At 32.5% G+C, this 23,587-nt stretch overlaps 1 protein-coding gene across 3 annotated transcripts in view; it reads left to right on the forward strand.

The window, feature by feature from the left end:
- Window positions 1-23,587, forward strand: part of Cad87A (cadherin 87A) — a 271,251-nt gene that overhangs the window by 32,767 nt on the left and 214,897 nt on the right. For all 3 annotated transcript variants that reach the window (XM_087412529.1, XM_087412530.1, XM_087412531.1), the window contains one exon: window positions 17,096-17,137. In XM_087412529.1, coding sequence (XP_087268655.1) covers window positions 17,096-17,137 — 42 coding nt within the window. The remainder of the gene's footprint in view (window positions 1-17,095; window positions 17,138-23,587) is intronic.

Here is a 23,587-nt window from a genome sequence, read left to right on the forward strand (position 1 = left end):
ACATCCAACAGTGTAACGCTTTGTGTCATTCTATCTTTATCGTTCCATTAAACATAATACAAGGATAGAATGACATAAATTAGTGCTAATAGCCTTTCTCCGCATAATATTCACAGTAAATTCGCGGCATTGACAAAGATAGATATTAATCAATCGAAATACGTAGAGGAAAACAGTAGCAGTATTTTAGATGTCATATCCGGCGAGTACGTCGATTCTTGCGAAACATGTCCGTAAATACACCGTAAATACATGCAGCAGCAGCAGCAGCAGCAGCAGCACAGCACTGTATTAGCTCGCACCTTGCGCGCTAGAATTTGTGGGACCTTGCGGCTGCGGGCTTCTAAATAATCCCGGAGTTGGTAATATCACTTGGTCCACTAAATTCCCCCGGAACTAAATAACGAAGAACAGGCGCCCTCGACAGACATTACGAGAACTGCCTTAGGTTTGATTCACTCAATATGGAAAGTTATACGCACCGCGATCTCATTATAGTTTCACAAAATATATTATATATCCTCTAGCGAAATATTGCATAGGTAAATAATTAGTTAAATATTACATAAAGTAATTTGAAACGTTGGAGCGTTTGCTTGTGGATGTTTTAATTAATTTGGATGAATTTTTCTTTACGGAAAGAGTTCCGGAGTCGTTGGCATCTGTTGCAACTTTTGAATATTCAATGTTTAACATCTCTTCGCGAGTAAAGTTTGAATTAAAATTCTGTCTGAAAAAGTACAGTTTGAGAGTATTAGAGAAAGAAGGAGGGAGAGAGAGAGAGAGAGAGAGATTTGTTAAGAAATTATCATTATACGATCATTCCAGTCGCAGAGACTGTGAAAAACATTAATCTAAGTTTGAAATTCAGAGGTAAAATCCAAAATTATTGATATTTTAATATGAAAGGAGGAAATGTCCATACCATGTGAGAGTTTCGTACATCGCTGTTTCTATGCACGGCACAGTGCGACACGGGCTTTATTCACGGTGCATTATGGTCCGCCGCGCGTAATCGCTGTAATGAAATTTAAGCCACAGGCTCTGCTCGATGCGGAAATGCATTTCGCGACGATAAATTCGTTCGCCGGGATGCAGCTAGATCTTAACGCAACACAGCTTAATGAGAGCAACACGGTGAGAGGATCAAAGGTGTAATCAAGCAAGTACACTCGTATTTGGACTCTGTGTACATGGACGGCAAATGACCTTATACAAGGACCGAATTCGCCACTACTAGACACGTGACTGGCATATCGATTCGAGTATGCTTGATCAGACCTGGTACTGGAATCCTAAGTGTCAACGTGTCTTATCGAAGGCAACTTGGATTGAAACGATATAGTGTCTTACATTGTGACACGATAATAGCGACTGAGGCTTGGGAAAGCTTACACGTGATTTGATTGTGTTTAGGATGCTTAAAAGAAAAGGACAATGCAATATCAGCAAATGAACCGCAAATGACTGTAAATATTATAACGAATTCGATTGGACGTATTGAAATCGTCGTACACAAAATATTGTAAAGATATGTTTATATATAAACATGGAAATCGATTAAACCCTGAAATATTCAATACATTTTATTGTATTATTAGATAAAATATATATTTTATAGTTCGAATTATTTGCGTTTCACTTTTATACTCAAATTAAATCAGTGTACAACGACTTTAATATGCATCAGTGCGCACTAAGTGCTTCCCCAATCGAATTCGTCATTAGAGATTCTTTTGAGCTGCTCGAAAACTTTACGTAAATAAATACAATTTGGTTTCACGATAAGTAAGAAAGGAAATCTGTAGTCATCTATAGAGCAGAATCAGTATTTCTTGATAAATTCTAGATCGCTGAAATCTAAATCCACCAGTGAAAGATGCCCATCACGTCGGATTTTTTTAGATAAATCGAGTAATATGAGCCAAAAACAGCATTTTTCGCGATATTTACTTTTTTTTGTGACTAAACGAAATTTTATTTTTTTTTAAATTTTATTAGCGTCACTCTAAAGAGTTAATCTTCACTTTTAAAAGTAATTTCCACTTTTTACTGTGCGATTTTTTTTCATCGAGTTATAAATGTTTTCCGAAATGTAAACTGTCGGATCCAAATTAGCGGATTGAAACTGGAAAGTAAATAGATTTGCATAAAAAAAGATATAGAATACAGACTAAAATATATATTTGTATTTATCAATTTAGTCCACCATGTTGGGTCTACCATTTCGAATTTCGTAATTTTGAATTCAGATTCACAAGCAGCGATCCCAAAAACCCCCAAGTATTCACTTTGATCAAAATCGAATCACTTTTCACATTTCAGTCCGCCATTTTGAATTTCTCTATTTTAAGTTTTTCAGATTCGGTATCAGGGACCTCGACAAAGTCTAAGATACTTTTTTGATACATGTGAATTTATATACCATGTTTGCAATTTCTTGAATTGCGCGTCGAATTTTTCGGACTAGGGCCATATCACACTCAAAATTACATAACCATAGCGTAAAGCTGCTAAACCAATAAACATCCAACACAAAGACGCCATGATATTTACATAAGATGCTCATTAATCTAGGCCCTAAGGGCCTATGTTATGGTTATACAGCTTATGTGATTTTGTATGTAATGGCCCTTAGAAACGCTATAGTAATTGAATACTATAGACCAAGAAAAAAATGCTGTTGATTCAATTAAAGTCTATATTACGGGTTGTCACTAATATAAATGATTAATTCATGTATATTTTTATTGACATAAAGGCATAAATTATTATTCCAATAATCAAGGCCTTTACGTCAATAAAAATATACATGAATTAATTACTTATGTCAGTGACAGTAATATAGACTTCAATTGAATCAACAGCATTTTTTTCTCAGTGTACTATATTATTATAGCATTCAATCCAACCGAACTGCTGTAGTAATATTATAAATTAAATCGACGTGCAATTTAATAATTTGATGCTCAATTGGCATCTTTTTAAAGAGATCTTAATGTATTGAAAATCTGTAAATAAATTGAAAACAATTTGATTTATTTTTAGCGACAATTAAATAGCTACGTCTGTCATTCTACTTATTGCAGATAATAATCTTGATGAGTGGATTTATAACTGTAAATTCTTTCGAAGCTTTGTGCTCTACACAATTTCTGTCACATTTCGAAGTAACAGGATTTTCTCCGCGTACTTCTCGTGTCAATTAGTTCTGTGATACGTTATCGCTCGACGAAATAGATCCTCTGTAATATATTCTGCGGAGGATAACTACATGAAAGATTTCAAATAATTGGAACTTGGAAGTCTGAATGTGAGAGTAATTTGTAGAAGGAACTTTACGTCTTATATGATGAGAAATTCGATTTGAACTTGTAGAATATTTGAAATTCCTCGTACGCGTACCTTTGACACACTGTCTTATTTCGTCTGTATTGCGTTTACACGATTGGTTGCATCTAACTTATATAACACGTCTCGTGTAACTTATTGCGCGTCTAAATCTTAGAATGAAATTTTAACATTTCTCTGGACACTTACTTAATTCGCGTAAGTCAAAAATACAAATAAAATATCTCATCTTCTATATAAAATATTCAAAAATAGATAATTTATTTATAAGCAATCAAAAAGATTATACTACAAAGAGAAAAATAAATTATGTATAGCTTGAGTTATTCGATTTGGAGATAATTGAGTGAAAATATTTTAAGAAATAATCGTAATTGTTAGGAATTTCAATTATTAGTTATTATTTAAGATTTTATAGCATTTACACTTTTTATAGCATTCAATGAGAAGTACATACTTGACTTTTGTAAGGCAAATTCGTCTCAATTCATAATTTACTTGTCGTTACGTTTGATGTACCATGATTGTAATATTTTATCAATTATAAATTACATCATTTGGTGAATAATACAAATACTAAGGATGATCACGATGCCGAGTAACTTCACTGCCTTGTTTGATCACGTTGAATCGATTGTTTGATCGTGGTAGTCGATGAGATTGGCAAACAGGTAATTAATGATAAAGGAGAATGTTTGTTTTACCTCAGGCAAACTAATTGTACGAACGGAGAAGTGGATTATCTGAATCCGCAGCGCGATAAAACGCTGCCGCAATTAATGCACGATTCCATTTTTTATTCTGCTAAACAAATTGTTCTAGATTAAATATTCTAAAGGAGTAAAGTTCGCTTTAATAAAAGGATAGAATTTGTTTTATCTAATTGCATCTTGAAAATATATACGCAGAGTACGCGTAATTTACCATCGTTTATAGAACTTAGAAACTTTATATATTCCATCTTGCCTTGAAGAATAATGAAAGAAAAATCGATTTCTAATTGATCAAAGCAGTTTTAATTAATCTAAGAATGCAAAGTATTCTTTGAGAAAATTTCCGGAGATTCTTTCTAGATATTTTAGATTATCCTATACAAAAAGTTGTGTGAATAATAAAAGAAATGGTTAAAAATTTATAGTTCACATTCAGCGAACGCGTTGGCGTAAAAAAAAAAGAAAAAGAAAAAGGTAAGCGCGTTCCACCTCATTCCTTCTACAGCATCTTTTTCTTCTTTGAGAGGGATACCGCGATTAAACTTTAAACAATGTCATAAGGTGTTCTCGACTGAAGTTTCGCGTAACTTTCGCGCATCTTCAAAGTTCTTCCTGCTATTTTCCGGGACGAAGGGAGTTAACCAGGGCCGCGGCTTTGCGTACACGTTATCTCGAGGACGTACGGCGCGTCGCTTAATCTGCTAAATTACCGTGTACAATCGAAGAGCGAGATCTTCGAGGATTACAGCTTAATGAAATTTGAACCCGGTGGATTTGCTCGTGGTACCCGCAACCCCCCGACGCGAGTACATACACAGATTCTGTGTAACCTCACAGAATCTCGACCTTAAGACCGGCACTTACCTAAAAGACAAATTCGTCGTGGGATATTCTAAGGAACCGTCGCAACAGTAGAAACTTAGTCGCGTGTTTTCGTAATCCGATGGATGTAATCGCTTCTTCCACGCTTTCTATGTGGCGAGCTGAAATCCGTTAAGTCGTTTTCATCTTGTAAGATACATTCGCGATACCGTCCGCTATTCGAGTAGGGACAGAGGAGTTATTTCGACTATGCAATCGCGATGTGAATTGTCTTACGCGGAGATTAAGATTAAGTCGAATTGTATTATGGTTACAGTACAGTCGATAAGTGAATAAAAGCGACGAATCGGTTCGTCTTTCATTGAAACTTACTTTTTACAAATAAAAATGTCGGATTATTTGGCAATTATCTATATTCTTATTCTTTCGGCAATATGAAATTTTCAACCTTCCAGGCTTTATCCACAACATACCGAAAGTATTTCAATTTCTCTGTAGATTTTTATATTGTTCTCTGGATTGTATGAAAATTTGAAAAAGTTCTTATATTTATGTAAAAATTTAAAAAACGAATTTCTTTAATTATAGTCATTATAGAAGTATTTTACTCATCTTTTAGATAAAGATCCCGTACACTTCTTATAAAGAAATCAGCTTCTGTCAAATTAGTTGAATTTTTTGTGATTGCTTTTATGCTAGAAGATTGCAGAAAGGATACAAAAAAGTACGAAAAAAATTAACGATTTTATGTAGAAAAGAAACTGCTGTAAAATACATAATTTTGAGCAATTAAAAAATTGAGCTTTCTCGATATCATGTCCATTGAGACTTTTGAGATCAATATCATAAAAACAATCAATCAAAAATTATCATATCAAAAATTTAGTCAATTTTAAATAGACCTTTTTCTTCATAAGAAGATGGTTCTTTACTTATCAGAGTTTATAATTAAAAATTTATGCCTTTAATGTCCAACGGAGTTGTGACGGAGAGATAAGAGTTCTGATAGCATTTTCTTTATATTGTATTTATATTATTGTTTATTATATTATAAAGCTTTTTGCAGACATCTTCTAAAAATAGTAATAAAAATAGTATGCGGTATACAATACATTTTATAACAAGACGATATATACTTTAGCAAAAGTTTAATTAACGCATCATACTTTTTTATTACTAGTTATTTATTTACTACTATCAACTCAACGTTTAATTTCTGAAAATAAGCTCTAAATGAAGTCTTATTCTATTGTATTTTCTTGAAATCTCCTCGGTTTATAATCCGAGATAACTGACGTGGGTATTAAGGTCTTTTACGTCTTCAAGTTAAATAACAATTAAGCATTAAGTAGCAATTACCGGCTACAAAAGCGACGCCAAGGTGGTGCTTTAGCCTTACTATATCGCAGCATCAAAGACCGTATTAATCTCTTCCCTGCATCGCTGCATCGTTCCAAGGACGATACTCAAGTTCGTGAAGGTATTCATCGATTGATCACGAAGTCCTTCGCTAGATAGGAAAGAGAGGAAATTGCTATTCCTCTTTTGTTTTTCAAAAAGTGGCCAGCGAGAAAAAGAGAAGCGATTAGAATTGCAGCTCTCTCTTTACACGATTTTTCTCTTTTCCACTGCCATCCCTTTTTCACGTGCGCAACCGTCGGAAACCGCGCTGTTCTCACGTAAATGCGCATAAATTTTCCCGCTTTCGCTCCCTTTTCTCTCCGACTTTTGTGTTTTGCTTTTTTTTTCCCCCCCTTTGCCAACGGAGGGACTTTAATTCCTCGGTCGTCTTAATCAAAAGTTACGGTCCCGTTGTTTTGCGCTGAGTTAAAGCGTCGCGCTACGCGGCCACGTAGATGCGCGCGAACGCTTATGAAAATGGATTTTAATTCGGTGAAAGTGAAAAACAGAGTTAATCTTCCTCGACAGTCGCGCGCACTGCGTCGCCGAGCGAGATTAAAAATTTTGAATCGTCCAACGAGGGAGAATTCAGGAAATTATTCCGGCAAGGTTTCAAGCGCTTTATCGAACCGCGAGGCTTCAACGTTTCGAGTCATTTAAATATTTCCATGCATTTACCACGATTCAGCTCCAATACTTCTATCTGACTTAATACTTCTATTTGCATAAGTGACGAAAAATATCGTATGATGTTTGAATATATGTTACATTCGCTTTCTCAAAACCACGGAGAAAACGTATTATTGTGAAAATGACGATTTATAATATAAAATGTATAACACACACCCACACAGAATGTATGATTTTCTCGCAAATTTACTTATACAGAATTTACTTGTAAGATTCAGTGTCCGATATAGATTCACTCTACGATTTACTATTACTCGATATTTCTTAATAATCGTCGCGATTTAAATCTCTAGTCGATTTAAATCTCTAGTATTTACAAAGCTGCTCGCTTCCGCTTTGATTACTTTTATAAGCCAATCGACTTCCGTTAATGATCGGCTTTAGCTAATGGGATAGACCGAGGAGGAAATTAGAAAGATACGATCGCGAACTGGGCGAGGAAGAAAGAGAATAAGGATAGAAGAAAGACAAAGGGTGAAGGTTAAATAGGTGCCCCCGCAGTCTTATCTACGCTTTTCGCTTGCGAATCTCATAAACTTTTGATGTTATCCGCTCGGAAAAGAGGATCCTTGCTTCGGTGAATGAAGAAACGCACAAATCTTCCAGGTACCGGATAACAAATAGTTCGCGCGCTAAAGCAGAAGCAATTATAGTCAATTAACGTGCAGTGTTTACTTAGATCGTTTAATTTTTATATCACACGTCACATACAATATTTGCCGTTTCTAAAACGATAAAGGACAGGCGTCTAGCAAGCGTGAAAGAGGTGATAGAATATTAATACATGTTTTGCAAGATACCTGTAAAAATTGTAGCCATTTTGGAGAATCATTTGTGTCAGTCAATGTCAGTGTTCGATGAAGATCTGTGTCCTCCGAGCCTAACTTTGAGCTTAGGAAACAGGAAAAAGTCGTTGGGATCAGATACGGTGGGTAGTTAATTAATTCGAACCGTAATTCATAAATTTTTGTTATGGGGATATTCCATTTTATATCCGATTTTTGTTATTTTTACAAAAACACTGATATCGACTGGCACAATGACTCTCAAACAACAACCGAGCGTCCAAAATGGCTACAATTTTCACAAGTATCTTGCCAAACATGTACGATTGTAGCACCAAAATGGTTTTGATGAGTAATGCCATCTTCATGTTCAGGCTCGAAACTTTTCAAACGACCTTCGTACATGTTTCATTTTTACTAGTTCAGATACCTGTCTCTTTTTTCAATCATCGTACACACTTATTGTCAGAGAAAAAGTTATAGTGATGGCAACTGTACAAGTTTTACACGTAGACTTGATCTACTTATGTAGTCGAATAAATTATTTTATAGTTACAGTAAGTGTAAAATAATTTATGTAATTATGTACATTAGTCTTTTAAAGTAGACAACAGTAACAAGCATAAAAAAAATAACGGTATAATTATTAAATAATACATTGTTTAATAATACGATGATTTCGGACGTGAGTTACGCCGTTGGTTGCCTACCCACGCTAATAAAGGCATTGTTGTGGAGAATTATGAACTAATTAACTCTTCGCGCCCAGGATTACATCGCGCGTGCTTGAGTAGGTGTAGTTGCGCAAGCCGCAGCACTGCCCGATCTGCAGGGGAATTGTAACGAATTTCTATGTTAATTAAGTCAGAACTTTGAACGAGCGACGAGACGTGTTGACGATTTTCGTTCATTTTGTAGAAAGTTCACTTATGCGCTTGATATTTGAACGATACATTTCCTCGTATCCGCTTTCTTAAAATAAATGCAAGATAATCGGTAATTATTGGAAAGTTTAATTTTGTTATAGATTTCTATTTCATGTTTGTATTTCAAACGTTTTCTTTAAATAATAATATTTCGCTGATATACATTCGCTGTAATAGATACATAAATTGTATATTCATAAATAACATTACATATTTATTTTTCGCAATTATGAGCAGCCATGGTTCTGTGCTTGTAATATATGCTCTTTATAATATAACGCATGATACAAGGATTATTGCGCAATTAGATCTTCTTAAATGCAAGACCCGCTTAGTGTAACGTCATCTTCTATTAACACGTAACAAGGAGTAAATAATACGAAGTAGATGCAGAAGAAAATTAATTTTCCTTGCTGTTCCCGTACGTTTAATCCTATTGTGAAGCACGCAGAAAATAGGAAAGAAATAGAAAAAAGTTTCTGTATAATTTACTTTATAGAAAATTAGTGTTATTCAGTTTATTATGAAGCTTTAATGATTATTGATTATCTCATAATTTGGATACGGTAATTTCTTGAGAGAGAGAGAGACTTTAGACATGAATAGTGTATAGAAAATGTGTACGTAGTATCAAGAATTAAATTTCGCAATCCTCCTTATTTGAAGAGAATTTAAGAAAGGTTTATGTGCTAAATATACTAATTATTTAAAAATAAAATAAGCCAAAGAAATCTAAATTGCTGGGAAATATCTTAAACTTTTTATTTGTAAAAGGTTGAAAAAAATATAAGAAATATTTAGACATTCTTATTACAAAATAGATAAGATAAAGAAGTCATTCTATAATATTCTCAGAGAAAACAATTGTGACTTGAGGAATGAAAGCGACTTATCTTATTTCTCAAAAATGGTCGACCCAATTAAGAAATAAAATAAAAAGGGTTTAAGAAAAATAGATATTGTCCTTTCTCTAGTATAAAAGACAATTAATTTCGTTCATCCGTAAGCTTCTAATCGTAAAATGAATTGTTCGCTGCAATATTATCTCGATAAAGTACAAACAGTGCCTTCGATGTTTTGCTTATTAGAGATGCGCTCTAATTAGATTTTACCATGCCTGCAGTTTGTTGGACGATTGCGAAAATATTAATAGAGAAATCTTTTTGAGATTTGCTCCAGACGTCGCGGCGCCCAACGCTTATTACAATGCATATTCTTTCTGCGTCGGGGAGTTTTATATCCCGCTGTTTTTATTGTTTTATGAGTTGAACGTTTCTTCCAAAATTGCGAGACATCTCTGATCGAAACGAGATGCGCTCAACTTTTGTTATACGGGATTACTGCTCGTTTCTCCGTTCGTGTTTCCGTTCCGAGATCCATGTTGTCTCTCCATTGTGAAATGTGAATAAGTGACTGTTGTAGAGGATTCGTTTATTTAACTCTTAAGTTAGATTTTAAATAAAAAAATTCTTAAATTTAACTCTTATATTCGCAACAAATTATATTTACAGATTTAAGATTCATTTACATCAAATTATTGATATTATTATAAAGAGGCTTATTAGTATAAAAAATTATTAAATTTCTTGTCAATTTAATAAGTAATATTATTGATATTACTACTCTAGTTCTGTTTCTCATGGTTGCGTTTCAAGACCGATAAAGATTTCGGCGCATTATTTACAGAATGAGATATGTACATAAATTCACACAAAAATATTTAAGATCCATTTTGATTGAATATAAGACTTCTCTTTAATTAGATCTATTTTCAATGGTTTAATTTTCGTATCGTAATTCTTAAATTAAAACAAAATGACTGGCGGTCATTGAGTTATCTTATAGGTTTTACATTTTTTAATCATATAAGATATTTTATAATTAACGTTTTTTTTTGCGAGATGTAATTTGATGTAATTTTTGTCAACAAGAATACTGAATTATTAATACTTAATGTACACAATTTTTCTTTATTACAAACAATGAGTCGTTCGCGTTTTGATTAATTTTAGCGTTTTTATTTATTCAAAAATTATTAAAAGAATTAATTATCTATTTCGAAGTTGCAAAGCAATGAAAAGTGCAAGAAAAATCAAACATGAGCAAATAATTAGATCGCAAATTAAAAACTAGTTAAACTAGAAAAATGATTAAAAAACCATTCTTATGTTCTTTCACTTTAACATTTTTAGAAAATATGTATAAAATGTATTAAAAAAGGGAAAGAATACAGACCATTATTTAGTCAGATACTTTCAGAATTTGAAAGAAAAAAAAAGAAGGACACGAATGATTCAATCATGTGCTTTAACAATTAATATTACAATTATATATGAATAATTGAAAATCTCCTTGAATTAAAAAATTATTTATCAAATAAAACCACTGATATAATGGTCGCTTTTATTACGTAGTCACATTTAAAAAACCAGAGGTAAATGTGAGTACATATTATTTCTCGTTTTTCTTCCTAAAAATGCTCGAACAAAAACACAGGATCAATGGAAGTAAAATGTTTTTTCCTCGTCTTCATTTCCTCCCTCTTGTTTGAAGATATCAGTTCGTGACGTAATAAAGAGTAGCGAGTTGTTTAGGAATTTTGCATGCCAAACGTGTGCGTGAAGCGCATGTAATAACCGACGCTATTTTTGAGATCTTGACTGTCGTGTTACGACAGTCTGCTTCCCCCTTCCCCTTATGGTCGAGGGAGAAACTTTCACTTATAAAGTTGTTGCTCCGCCGTCGCGACTGACAGCTCCATTTGCGACGTTAAGGGAAAAATTCCTCGCGAGAAAGACTAATCGAAAGTATGCTCACAGACTAACTGTGTGAGTTTTTCCGACTTCGCGAGGGACCTCTCGTTCCTCTTCATTCGATGGTTTATTTGACGTTACGCAAAGTGCGGCTAGAAAAGTTGCGAAAGCAGAAGGTCTGTCGCGAGATAGAAATTAACGGTAACGCGAATGGATTTTTCTCTCTATTTTCTTTTAAATTATTACGTTTTAAATTAGCGTCTACGTTACGTAATATAGGGTTGCCATAAAATTGGAAATCAGGTAAATGACAGGAAAATTGAAAATGGTCAAGGAAAAGTCAGAGAATTTTGTGGAAAATAAAATTTTCTGAAAAATAAACATTCTTAGAAACTGCAGGGTATAATATACACATATCAAACTTCTTTTTAAAGAAGGAATATTACCAACTTATATTATATTAACAATTAAATACAAGCGGTGTCAGTAATAATAATTAATAGTAATTTACATGCTATGTTAAATTGCTCTGTCAACAAAATATTTGACGATTAAAAAAATCAAGTTGAAAGTACAAAACATTTTTTAATATTATTGAAAGTCCGAGAAAAAATTATGTCATATTGTCTGGAAGTCAGGAAAAAATTGTGGAACTTTGGGACGAGAAATTTGTGGTAACTTTATGACATAATAAAACGTTCTGTATACTTTAATCCACACTCTAAAAAATGTTGGTGTGGATTTAACACTCATGCGATTCCAATATAATTCTCACTATGTTGATGTTAATTTAACACCAACACAGTGAGAATTATATGTATAGACATCGCGTCATTGGTGTTAAGTTTACACCGCTATTTCTAGAATGTAGCATTTTCAAAGCTGGAATTTGAGGTTCTTTGTTTCCCATCTTATATATCATCGTACGTTTTCGAGATATGTCGCGATAATTAACAGAGTGGTGGTTAATTCATGTCAATTAAATCTGACGTGCACAAATTTGTTCGTGTATTAAGCACGGAAGTTTAGATCGAGCTTACGACACGATACCTACCGCAATTCCGAATGCGAGAAATTTTGGCAAATGGGTTATACGATGGGTTATACGATTCATTGCCTCGGGGACGGTCAGCGGTCGTAGGCCGTGCAAGGTTGACAGTAAGATAGATTTATAAGCTAAAGTTTCGCCGACTGTCTGGTCATTTATCATAACTAACGCGCTTGGATCATGTTAGTCAACCCTTTAACTAGCGCGAGCTCACATATAGATATGCACGCGACACTTTACTTGCGACACTTTCTACCGCATTGCCCTAATATATTCATAGCGCGATGTTATCTTTCAATATTAACAATATGAAAAATTATCGAATAATGTTACTGTATGAAGTTATTTTTTATCGCATAGGATCTATTAATTTAAAACACGATACCTACTAATTCGTTATCGATCACTCTTTACGTACCATGACAGTTTTTTTACAGTTATTACAACGCACGTTTCTTGTATTCTTATTTATCTTTAGTACCTATATATTATCATGTTTACATCGTTTACGTTTCACATCAAATTACACATTTACGGAGAAAATTAATTTTCTCTCGAAAATTAATGACGATTCTTTATGTCGGGCCTGTAGATATTAAATTCATAATGTCAAATTATACCCAATTTGAATTATTTTTAATCATTTCTATATGTCATTTCTGCTTACTAAGTATGTCGTTAATTTAACTGAAACAATAAAATTAAACGATTTAATTCAAGAAAATGTAATAAATTTGATTAAATTTGATTTATTCTTTATTAAGTATACGTTAATATAAATGTGTTGTTTACGTTGAAACTAACCTATTAACTAACTTATTAATAAATAGATTGATTTACATTTTGATACATATGGAAGTAAAAAATAATAGAATGTTAATTAATTCAAAGGATTAGGTGTACTATTGATCCTTTGATATTCAACAGTGTAATATTAAAAATTAACACACTTGTATTTTAACTTTCAAGCTTACAAAGACATGTCATCTATATATAATAATGCAAATTTTAGAATTAATATAAAAAATGGGAAACGTATATTGTTTTAAATTATTTTTAGATTGGAGCTAAATAAACTCCAATATTTAAGCTTAAATATTTTTTGTTATGTTGTTAATCTATTACGTTTATCACCTACGATCGGTTTCCTTTAATCGTGTTATACAGAATTTGCGGATCACTGCAATTCTCAAGCTAAGAGGGTTATTGGTCGAGGTACTGTAACAATCGTTCCTCGTTAAGACGCTATGCTGAACGCACCATTGTCTAATTAATGAAATTACCGAATTGCACTCGAAGCAAAATGCACCACAATAGATTGCAGATACTGACACCGAGTGGACCGGATTTCTATGGCATATTGACGCGCAACGGTGCCCTAATCTATTCTGGCTTTATATATCATCCGTATTCATCTCACACAATGCGCCGTAGTATTAATCCGCACACAAAGCAAATTGTATGATATTGTATTGTGCGGCTATATATTCATGCTGTCTTCATTCCTTCTGTCTCATATCACCGGAAAATTTATTGCTTGAAAGTAGTGTGTAATGTAAAAGACTCAACAGAATAAACGGTTACAGTTGTCACGACCAAAAGTCGACCATCAATACATTTTTTGGTTATAAGATGAACTGTAATATGGTTGTGATAATCGTAAGGTTGGCATAGCTTAACGGTTATGGCTGTTAAGATATGTCCATCTTACAATTATCACAACCAAATATATTGATGGGCGAAAATTGTCATATTATTTCAGTTATGGCGACCGTAGCATTTTTTCTGTACTTATACGCACACTGAGAGAACAATGTTTGATATTTGTAACTATAATTATATATTATGATTATTACTGCTATAATAATAATAACAGTAACTATGTGTAAAATTACACACATTACAAGAATTAATTATTTACAGATTTTAATATGTTATTCAATATTATTAAGAACGTTTCAAAGATGCGAATAAGCATCAAAAATTTGTTAAATTGCTAGCCAATTTAACTCGTGATATTACTGCGGTAGTTTAGTAGAATTAGCGTTTTCAAGACCGAAAAATCATTTCGGCACGCGTTTTTGAGAACTATATACGTAGTATATAAATTCACACAAGCATTTAAAATCCAGCTAGATCGTTTAAGGCTTTGATTTCTATAGTTTGTGTTATCACACATATACGGTCCTATAATATATTATATTGTGTAAAATTACAGTCACTTGAATCATTTTTATGGTAATTTCAACTATTTTATGATTATATAATAACTATAATTGTAGTCATTTTAGGTTGCCAACTATACATTTGTTACTAGAACTATACACATAGTTACTGTTATTACTAGCAGTAATAATTATATAGTAATATGTAATTATTATAGTTACAAATACCAAACATTTTTCTCTCAGTGCACAGTACAATTGTTAAAAATATTGAACACTTTTCAACATATCTATTTAAAATAAAAATTCTATACGGAAATAACAGTTTTGCGGAAGTATCAAAAAATTTTGCCAGATACAGGTCTGAAAATAATTTTGCTGGACCAACAAAATAATTGTGTAATATGTTCAAATTGTTTGCTAAAATATCAAAACTGTTTACAGCCTATCATATTTGAAATTCCTACGTAATTATTTTGGTTCCGCAAAATTATTTTCGAATCTATATTCAGTTAAATTTTTTAATACTTCTCGTTTTTTCCATACGTAATAATGGAGGGAGAGGCGGAAATATTTTTAGTACGAGATTTTCATCAAGAAAGATTAAATACCATTTTTTTTTTCGTTATCTGACATCGTGAAAGTTAGATGTTCGTTACTTTTGCAAAAATTTACTTAAAATAATTTATATAATAAAAAAAAACCAATATATTGTACCACTATCATCTACCTGCGTTTTTTTTCTCTCTTTTCATTAAAAACTCTCAACACGTTTACTGATATTACTGACAAGAATTTTTTCGGAATGATGAATACAGGATTAAAAATTATAATAGTATTGCAATTGTATGTACATGTTTTTGGTTAGAACGATGTTGAAATATTACGATACTACATTGAAAATGACTCGATTGGAGTCGGAACGTTTGTTGTCAATTGTAATTGTTTATATGAATTTTTAATGCTAATTTAAATTACTGGCTCTTTATCCTTTTTTGTTTTATACCACATTGTTTTATACATACTTTATTACTATTCATTAATTAAATACCAAGTTAACGAAACAGAGATTAGAGAAAGCTCCACGTGTGCGTGTGCTTCCTAGAGTATAGAGGAGTATGTGTTCTTATATGACATTCTTGCGGAAGACGGTTTAGCCGGAATTGCTTCGACAGTGTAGTTCTGCAGTAACTGATATATGTCTCTTTGTAGCACTCCATATGTAGACGTAAGTCAATACGTTTCAACATTACCTAGCCGATTCGTTGTACCATTCGTGTTTGCGTTTAATCTCTTTCCTTAGCTCCGAGCTACCAGTCCCGACATAAAGGCATCGTAAAGTAGTCCGCTTTGATCTCTTTGCTCGGCATAGCCTTCCTAATGCATACGACAGCGCGGCGAGATTATGCATTTATTGGAGATTATGTCGATATAACGTTTAGCGGTAGAAAAAAATTATAAGAGACGCGTTGCGCTTCGTCGTGTCGTCTCATTGATGATGGGAATTGAAACAACATGGGAGGATTTGAAGCGCAAGAATTTAAGACAAAACCTTTTTGAAAAATGTAATGAGAAATCCGAGAGATGGATTTCCCTGATGTACAGCCTTTTTTAATGCCACGTCTACTTCTGAAATGTTATCTTATTTTTCTTTGTACACTCGTAATACAGCTTCGTTATATGTATATTTCCGGGATCCGCAGTTGTTTCTACGAATGCATTTCTACGAATGCGTTGCCTTTTCCATTGCGCACCGTCGGACGAATACTAAATGGCAAATAATTCACTTATCGAAGAAAGTAGTTTCCCTCGTCGATTCTCGTAGCCGCGAGCCTTCAACTCGCAACGGCTGCTGCCGCTGCCGCCGCCATCGAAGATGCCGCCGCGAAAATTTCAGATCGTTATTTACCTTGCCGGGAGTTCAGAGACCGCCGCGGGACCGAGGCTCGCGTATGCAAATAGATATTTCATTCCTGTCTGCGGGAACAAGAATTGAGGTTGGAGGATAAGGTGATTTTCTCGAGGGAAATTCTGCATGGGGTACTCGGATTCGCCGAGTGGTGCGTTTCTCGTTTGTCTATCCTTTTTTCCTCTTTCCCTTCTCCATATCGTGAACTGCGACAGAAACAGACTACGCCGCTTGATATATATCTTCGATCTCCGCTTTTCTCCGATGATTCCATCGTCAATCTGACAAACGCAGAGGGTTTATGTAGATCTATAAATTTAGAAATTGATCTCATTCTAAATGGATTCGTACGAATTCAGTTTGGTAAATTACTGTAGTCGTAAAATTAATTAATTTCTGTAAAATTAAATCTTTTAAATATACCTAGTTCAGCAAAGTCGTTCTTTGTTATAGTAATTAAAAATTTACAGACGATAAGTGTAGCGAAAGTGTAGCATTCACTAATAATGAAAATGTTTCTTTTGTTTTTCAGGGAGGAATGCGGAGGTCGAGGATATCTGAGACGACCGATGGGGTAAGTACAACGAACTGTTGAGAATTCTTACACTAAACGTAATCTCGGTTTAAACCGCCACTAGAATCCCAAGCCTCTTCAAGAGCCGAGCGATAATGCTTAAAACCAAAGAATTAAGCCGGCATGCTTGTTCTGACACATCTCACGTCCTCTTAAAAGCACCAAGGTATAAAAGTATAGAGTTGGCTTAAGATTATTTTAATCATCACACATTTTCGTAGGATCTATTTTTGTTTTCTTTGGCTATGATCTTGAAATACGAACAAAAAGAAACGTTATTGCATAAAATAATTTTCTTTTATTATTAACGTACGTATTTTTATCTACTTTATAGTAGCAATCTTATTCATGTTTAATGAATATTGACAAACAATGTGTAAAATGTACTTAATTTTGATAATTTTATTTTCATTTCATATTAATTTAATTGGAAAAAAAATTTTAATTGTACACAACATAAACTTCTTCATGAAGTCAAGTGAGCTAAAAGAGATATTTGTAATATTCGCTTCAATGTGGGATGGAAGAAAATACTAAATGATTTCGCGTGCAAACTTTATAAACATGATATGATTGATCCGTAGTCCTTACACCCGTCCTGCCGATAATTATCACATGTGACGTAACTTGGTGCATTCCCTTACAACTTAAATCGAAGTTTCATCGACACTCATTAGATCGAAGTAATTTCTACTGGCAAATCGAAATGCACGGAATTCACGAAGTGTCGGAAGATTAGTTTCCTAGCAACCGAAATTGAAGTGAGCTTTGCGCGCCTCGCCCATTACAAGGACTTTAACCCAGCCTCGCTTTAATTACAACACATTTGCGGATTAAAGACTGCGATATTTAGAAGGGTCTCGACGACCGAAAGTCGACTAAAGTCCGATCGCGCAACCTGAAAGTTTATCTACTCGTTCACGAACAAGTATCACCAAGTTTACTGAAAATATTTATTATTCATCATTGCTTTAATATATACCTCCTATGAATATATTGAACCATGTTTTTGCTATCTTGATAACTGCGTAACGTCATTTAAAAAAATCTAGTCGTTAATTAAAATGTATTCGTTGTTCTCTAATTTTTCTTATTCAATTAACTTCAATTAGATTTTATGGTTTGTATTATCAGCTTAGGAGATTAGAAAATGAACTCGATATCGTATATCAGACACTCTTGTGAAACAATGTTTCCATCAATTTAGGAATTAAGGGAATTGAGAAAACAAATTTCATTTCGGATAAATTGAAATTTTAAGTCATTACAGAAGCTGACCTGATTTATTCGCGTAAATACTTGTTTTTAACAGATACCCTTTATTTCTCTTCTACATAAAATAGCCTAATAATTATTGTAATGATATTTTGAAGATTAATTTAGAATCAGGATTTGTAATATGAAAATATAAATATCGAGCATTTCTCAAGATATCTGTAATATAAGAATTTTCGAAATTTTTAAAATGTTATTAATTAATGAAATATTATTAAATTTATGAAATTTATTAAATATTTATTAAAATTATTGGATTATATATCGCTTTATTAATTTAAATTATTATATTATAATCATCTATCATATTATTAATTAAAGAGTTGATAAAGCTAAACATTTTTCGTAAGAGAAGGGAGAAATGTATCCTAGGAATTTCTATTAAAATTTTATGCGGCACTTGAGTAAAAAATTACGTAATCCGTGCAAGAGTTAAAAAAGATCGTTATCATTCACGCTGTCTTCTTACAAAGGCCAACGTGCGAGAACGATCTTCTAGCTAAATGAAATGTATAAAAAGCATTTTTGCGAAAAAGGGACAATAGGCCCGCCTGAAAGCAGTTCTCAATTCTCAACGGTCAAAGTGGGAACGCTCGTAACTTTCAGTTACGACCAAACTTGATTAAGTTCTCGGGAAGGGTTGCCCGCGAAGAAAGAGAGCGCATTTGTTTAGCAGGGTTAGAGAATGCAGAGAATGAACGTGGCACGGAGTGGCTGACTGGTAGTTAGGGGCGTATTTTTCGCGCCTAATGACGCGAGCAGTTAATCATTTTTGCTCGGGAATTCGCGCGTCACTATTGCGCAATTACCGAAAATTAATAGCCGACTCTCGTCCCCGATTTCACAAGTAAATCTCTTTTACGTTTACTCCAAACCTAAATATTTAATAACAAATATTTTCGGATTATAATGATTTATTTTCCGTATAATGTTAATTATATAACATATATTATAATACGTACACAGAGAAAAAAATGTGCCAAACTGTAATAAATAATTCTTATTTGAATAGTACTAATATAACATTTACGGAAAATAACTATTTGCTAAATAAAAATAATAGTTACACACACATACACACACACACACACATAAATTAATAATTCTTGTACCAAATAGATATATGTTTACATTTAGTAAATATTCCACTGGAACTATTCAAACAAATATTTATTAAAATTTAGTACATTTTTCGCTCAATGTATACATAAAATAATTATTAATTAATCAATATATTAAATATAATGCTTGTTATCTCCCATCAAGAAATCAAGGTAACTTTTCTCATAAGATGGAAAAATAAAAATTTTTGTATACATATGTATATGCAAAATTTTCACGTTTCCGCTCCAGAAGAAAAGTTACATAATCCTTGATTATAAAAGTTATGTATCTACCTCGATTATAAAGAGAAGCGCGATAACACGATAGTTTCTACAGCCCAAGCATAAAAAATCCGGAATATAAAAGACAGAATATTTGGCGTGGATTTATTTTCTAACGTATAAAATATTTCCATGAAAGTTAACTAGGCAAATTATGGCTCTCGGCGTTTTGTGCTGAATGTACGCAAGGTCATAACGTCATTCGCGTGTTCATTCAAGCCTTGGCCCGGAAGGATCAGGTAGGCCTGAAAGGTCGTTGCATCTCATTACATCTTGAAACATTCGTGGCAGATACCATTACAGATACACGAAGCACGATCGATCTTTTAATCGGTCAGTGATTAATTGCGAGACGTCGGAGTATTGTACGACGACATCTTCCTTGCATTATTTCCTTTGTAGCGACATAAATAATGAGATGCGCATCGGAAGTGTCGTGAAAAGTGTCGCGTGATCGTACTGTACGATCGTTGACTGCTTTCATGAGTGTGAATGCCATGATGAAGTAACGAGAGAAGCTGAGATTGCTGAGAGGAGAAGGAAGCTTAGGAGCCATCGGACGATGCAAGCAGAGGAGTAAGTATTATACTTTATTAGTAGTATTATACTTTGTTATTTACTTAATTATTAATTAATTTATTATTTATTATTTTATTAATTAATCGTTTCGTCCTACGATAATCATGTGTGATATAACGCCTGCAAAAAATATTTTTTATTTTATTTTAAGAATAATCTTTTAATTAGTAAATGTCAAAATATTTTTAATATTCTATATATTGTATGTATAGTATTCTATGTACAGTATTTTCAAATCACGTGTTTAAAATTTTTATTTATTATTTTTATTTTTTATATAAGAACTGTGGGCTTTAATAAAAGCCCTAAAGCTTTTAATAAAAGAAAAAAAAAAGTTTTATTGAAGGAAAGATTTTTGTTGGAAATATTGTTATTTTATGCGCACGATGTTTATTTCACGATATATTATTTTGTACTATAATATAATTCTATATTGTATTATATATTATAGTAAAATATTGATATTTTCATATAATTTTGATTTGGTGAAATCAAGTTTCATTTATGTTATATATCGAACGACAAAAATAACGACAGAATAAAATTATATATTTTTGTATGTACTTACGTGCTAAGTAAAACTTATTAACTATTTGTGTGTAAATTATTAACAATAAGTGTGTTAATTTACATCATTTTTTCCTTTCCTAAATATTTTTTTAATAGATACACTTTGAGGTCTTTGACTTTTATTCTTCTAAGATGAAATGTTCTATAAAGCTATGGCACTAAAGAAAATAATACTTGAACATGATAGATTTTTAAGTTTATTTATATGTGTCACAAGATAATTAAAGAAAGGCAAAAGAAATATTTTACGCACAATATCGGAATTTATTTAATATAAAAATGTCGCGCAAAAAATAATTAATTATAATTTTCTTATAATACTAAACTTATTCTAATTCCTTTATAGCTTATCCATTTAATAATATTTTTATTTTATATAACTTAAAATGAAACAGGAGATTTAATAAACACTCTATCGCGGAATAAAATAATTTATATATATTAGGTGTTGGAATTAATTCGTAGCGTTTTACAAGTGATGGGAAGTACTTTCATTAATGTATTTTTTAATGCTCATGTGAAATAAATAACATTCTTTCATTAAAAAACGCTACGAATTAATTCCAACACCTAATATTTTTGCATTACCTCATTTTTATTTAATTGCATGTTATATTAAAATACTTAATATTTGAAGTAAATCTTATATTCTAATAAAAACAATTACAATCTAGCAATATGATGCGGGATATTTAATTTAATTATCATAAAAATAAAGATGTATTAACATGCATTGAAAATATGAAAAATTTATATTGACAGTAACATAAATTGTACAGGATTATTCGTTTTGGATCTCACATCTCTTATTTGGAAAACGTTATCATTCATAATTGAACTTTTGATATTTCGAAAAGTATCTGATTAAAGTTTTTATTAACTTATGAAACTATGAATATATTGAATTTATTTAAAAAATTATGAGAAAAGAAGGTGGAAAATTATTAATTATTATTATGATTTCGATATGTTTTTGTTAGGAGTCACCTAATATTTTAATCTTTAAAAAAACTGTTAAAATATTATATATACGGTGATTTTTAATTATCCTATACAAATTTTGCAAATATTTAAATACACGATTGCATTCAATAAAAGACTCATAAGTCTAAAATTAAGTCGACGAGTCTATAAAAAAATAATTGTTTCGGTTAGCTTTAAAGAGATGTGGGGGAACGTATAGAAATATACATACATAGTCAAATAATGAACTGCTTTTAGGAATTGCATTGCGTACGAAAATATAAATATTACGTCCTGCAGATCGCTGTAGTTATTCGAGGACTCAACTAATTGTAAGTTTCACGGAGAGGTCGTCTACGAGGTGAGCATTTGTTCGCGGTTTGCGAGGGTGAGAACGGTTCGCGGAGTGGCTCATAACATCGGGCGGTGACAGTTAGTTAAAAGCGCATTTCCTCGCTTCCAGCGAAATTCTTGTCACGCGACCGTCGCCGTCGCAGTCGGAACTAACAGATGTAACACGTGCGAAAGCGCTTCGTCCCTGCAGCTTCGTTGCATTCGCGGGTTGCTTGAGAAATCGCCGCGCGCGTTTTGTAAATTTTCCTTGCAATCCAAGACCGCGAGAAAATTCCAACCGAGATTCCTCATCATGCGCAAGTCGTACTAACAATTTCTGAGAAAGATTGTTTCGATTTGTGAGCAACACTTAATTGGATTATTTTGATAGAGGAAGCAATTTATATATATATATAGTTCGTAATTAAAAATGATTTAGTTATGTGATGGATATTTTTTTAACGGCTCTTCATCTAATTAATAATATAATTGGTTTTTAGTAGCAGCTAAAATTTCTGACATGGCATAGCAGTGAACTTTTGCTTGCAAATTAGGCTTACGCTTGCTTCACTTTATAGTATAATACAAAAAGCAATATTTTTTCAATGACATATTATTGGAAAATTTATATTAAATTTAACACATTACATACAGAACCCTCCATAAGTTTGGGAACATTCTACAGGAAAGCCATTGATAGTGATTTGTACAAGTTTTTGATTTAAATACTTCGTAAAATGTCTAAATAACGATAAACATTTATCTAGAACATCTATAAGCTTGTACATGTCGAAAATATGTTGGACAATCATTTCACAGCATCGAAGCACTCAAGATCGAATTTCGAGCTTTGGTCTTTTGTTTTGCTTGTGTTGTACTTGTGTTCGTTATATATACACAGGCCATTTAATTGTAATTTAACGGTTTTTATAAAAATGTTAAACTATTTGAGTCACAAGTTGATTTCAGACTCCGTAAAAATTGTAAAATGGCCCCGAAGAATCAGATTTTGTATGAATTGCATTTTAATTAAAATTCCATATTTTGATAGCATGTTATTAAATCTTTAATTGAAAAAAGACGAAATAAAAATATATACATACGAATTATAGATAACGTACGTAATATGTATGTACTTTTATTTCGTCTCTTTTCGATTAAATAATTATTTACAAACTTGTAAAACGTAGGGTGTTCCCAAACTTATGAGGGTACTGTACATCCGGGCAAAGAAAAAAAATGCCTAAAAATATTTTTGTGAGAAATATATTTATTTCACTGAAATAAATATTTATTTAAATACGAGCGAAATAAAATTTGATTCCTAGTAAATAAGTCATCTATT

Source organism: Acromyrmex echinatior, chromosome 13 (genome assembly GCF_024713525.1).
Source record: "Acromyrmex echinatior isolate Ae372 chromosome 13, ASM2471352v2, whole genome shotgun sequence".
Lineage (NCBI taxonomy): Eukaryota > Metazoa > Arthropoda > Insecta > Hymenoptera > Formicidae > Acromyrmex > Acromyrmex echinatior.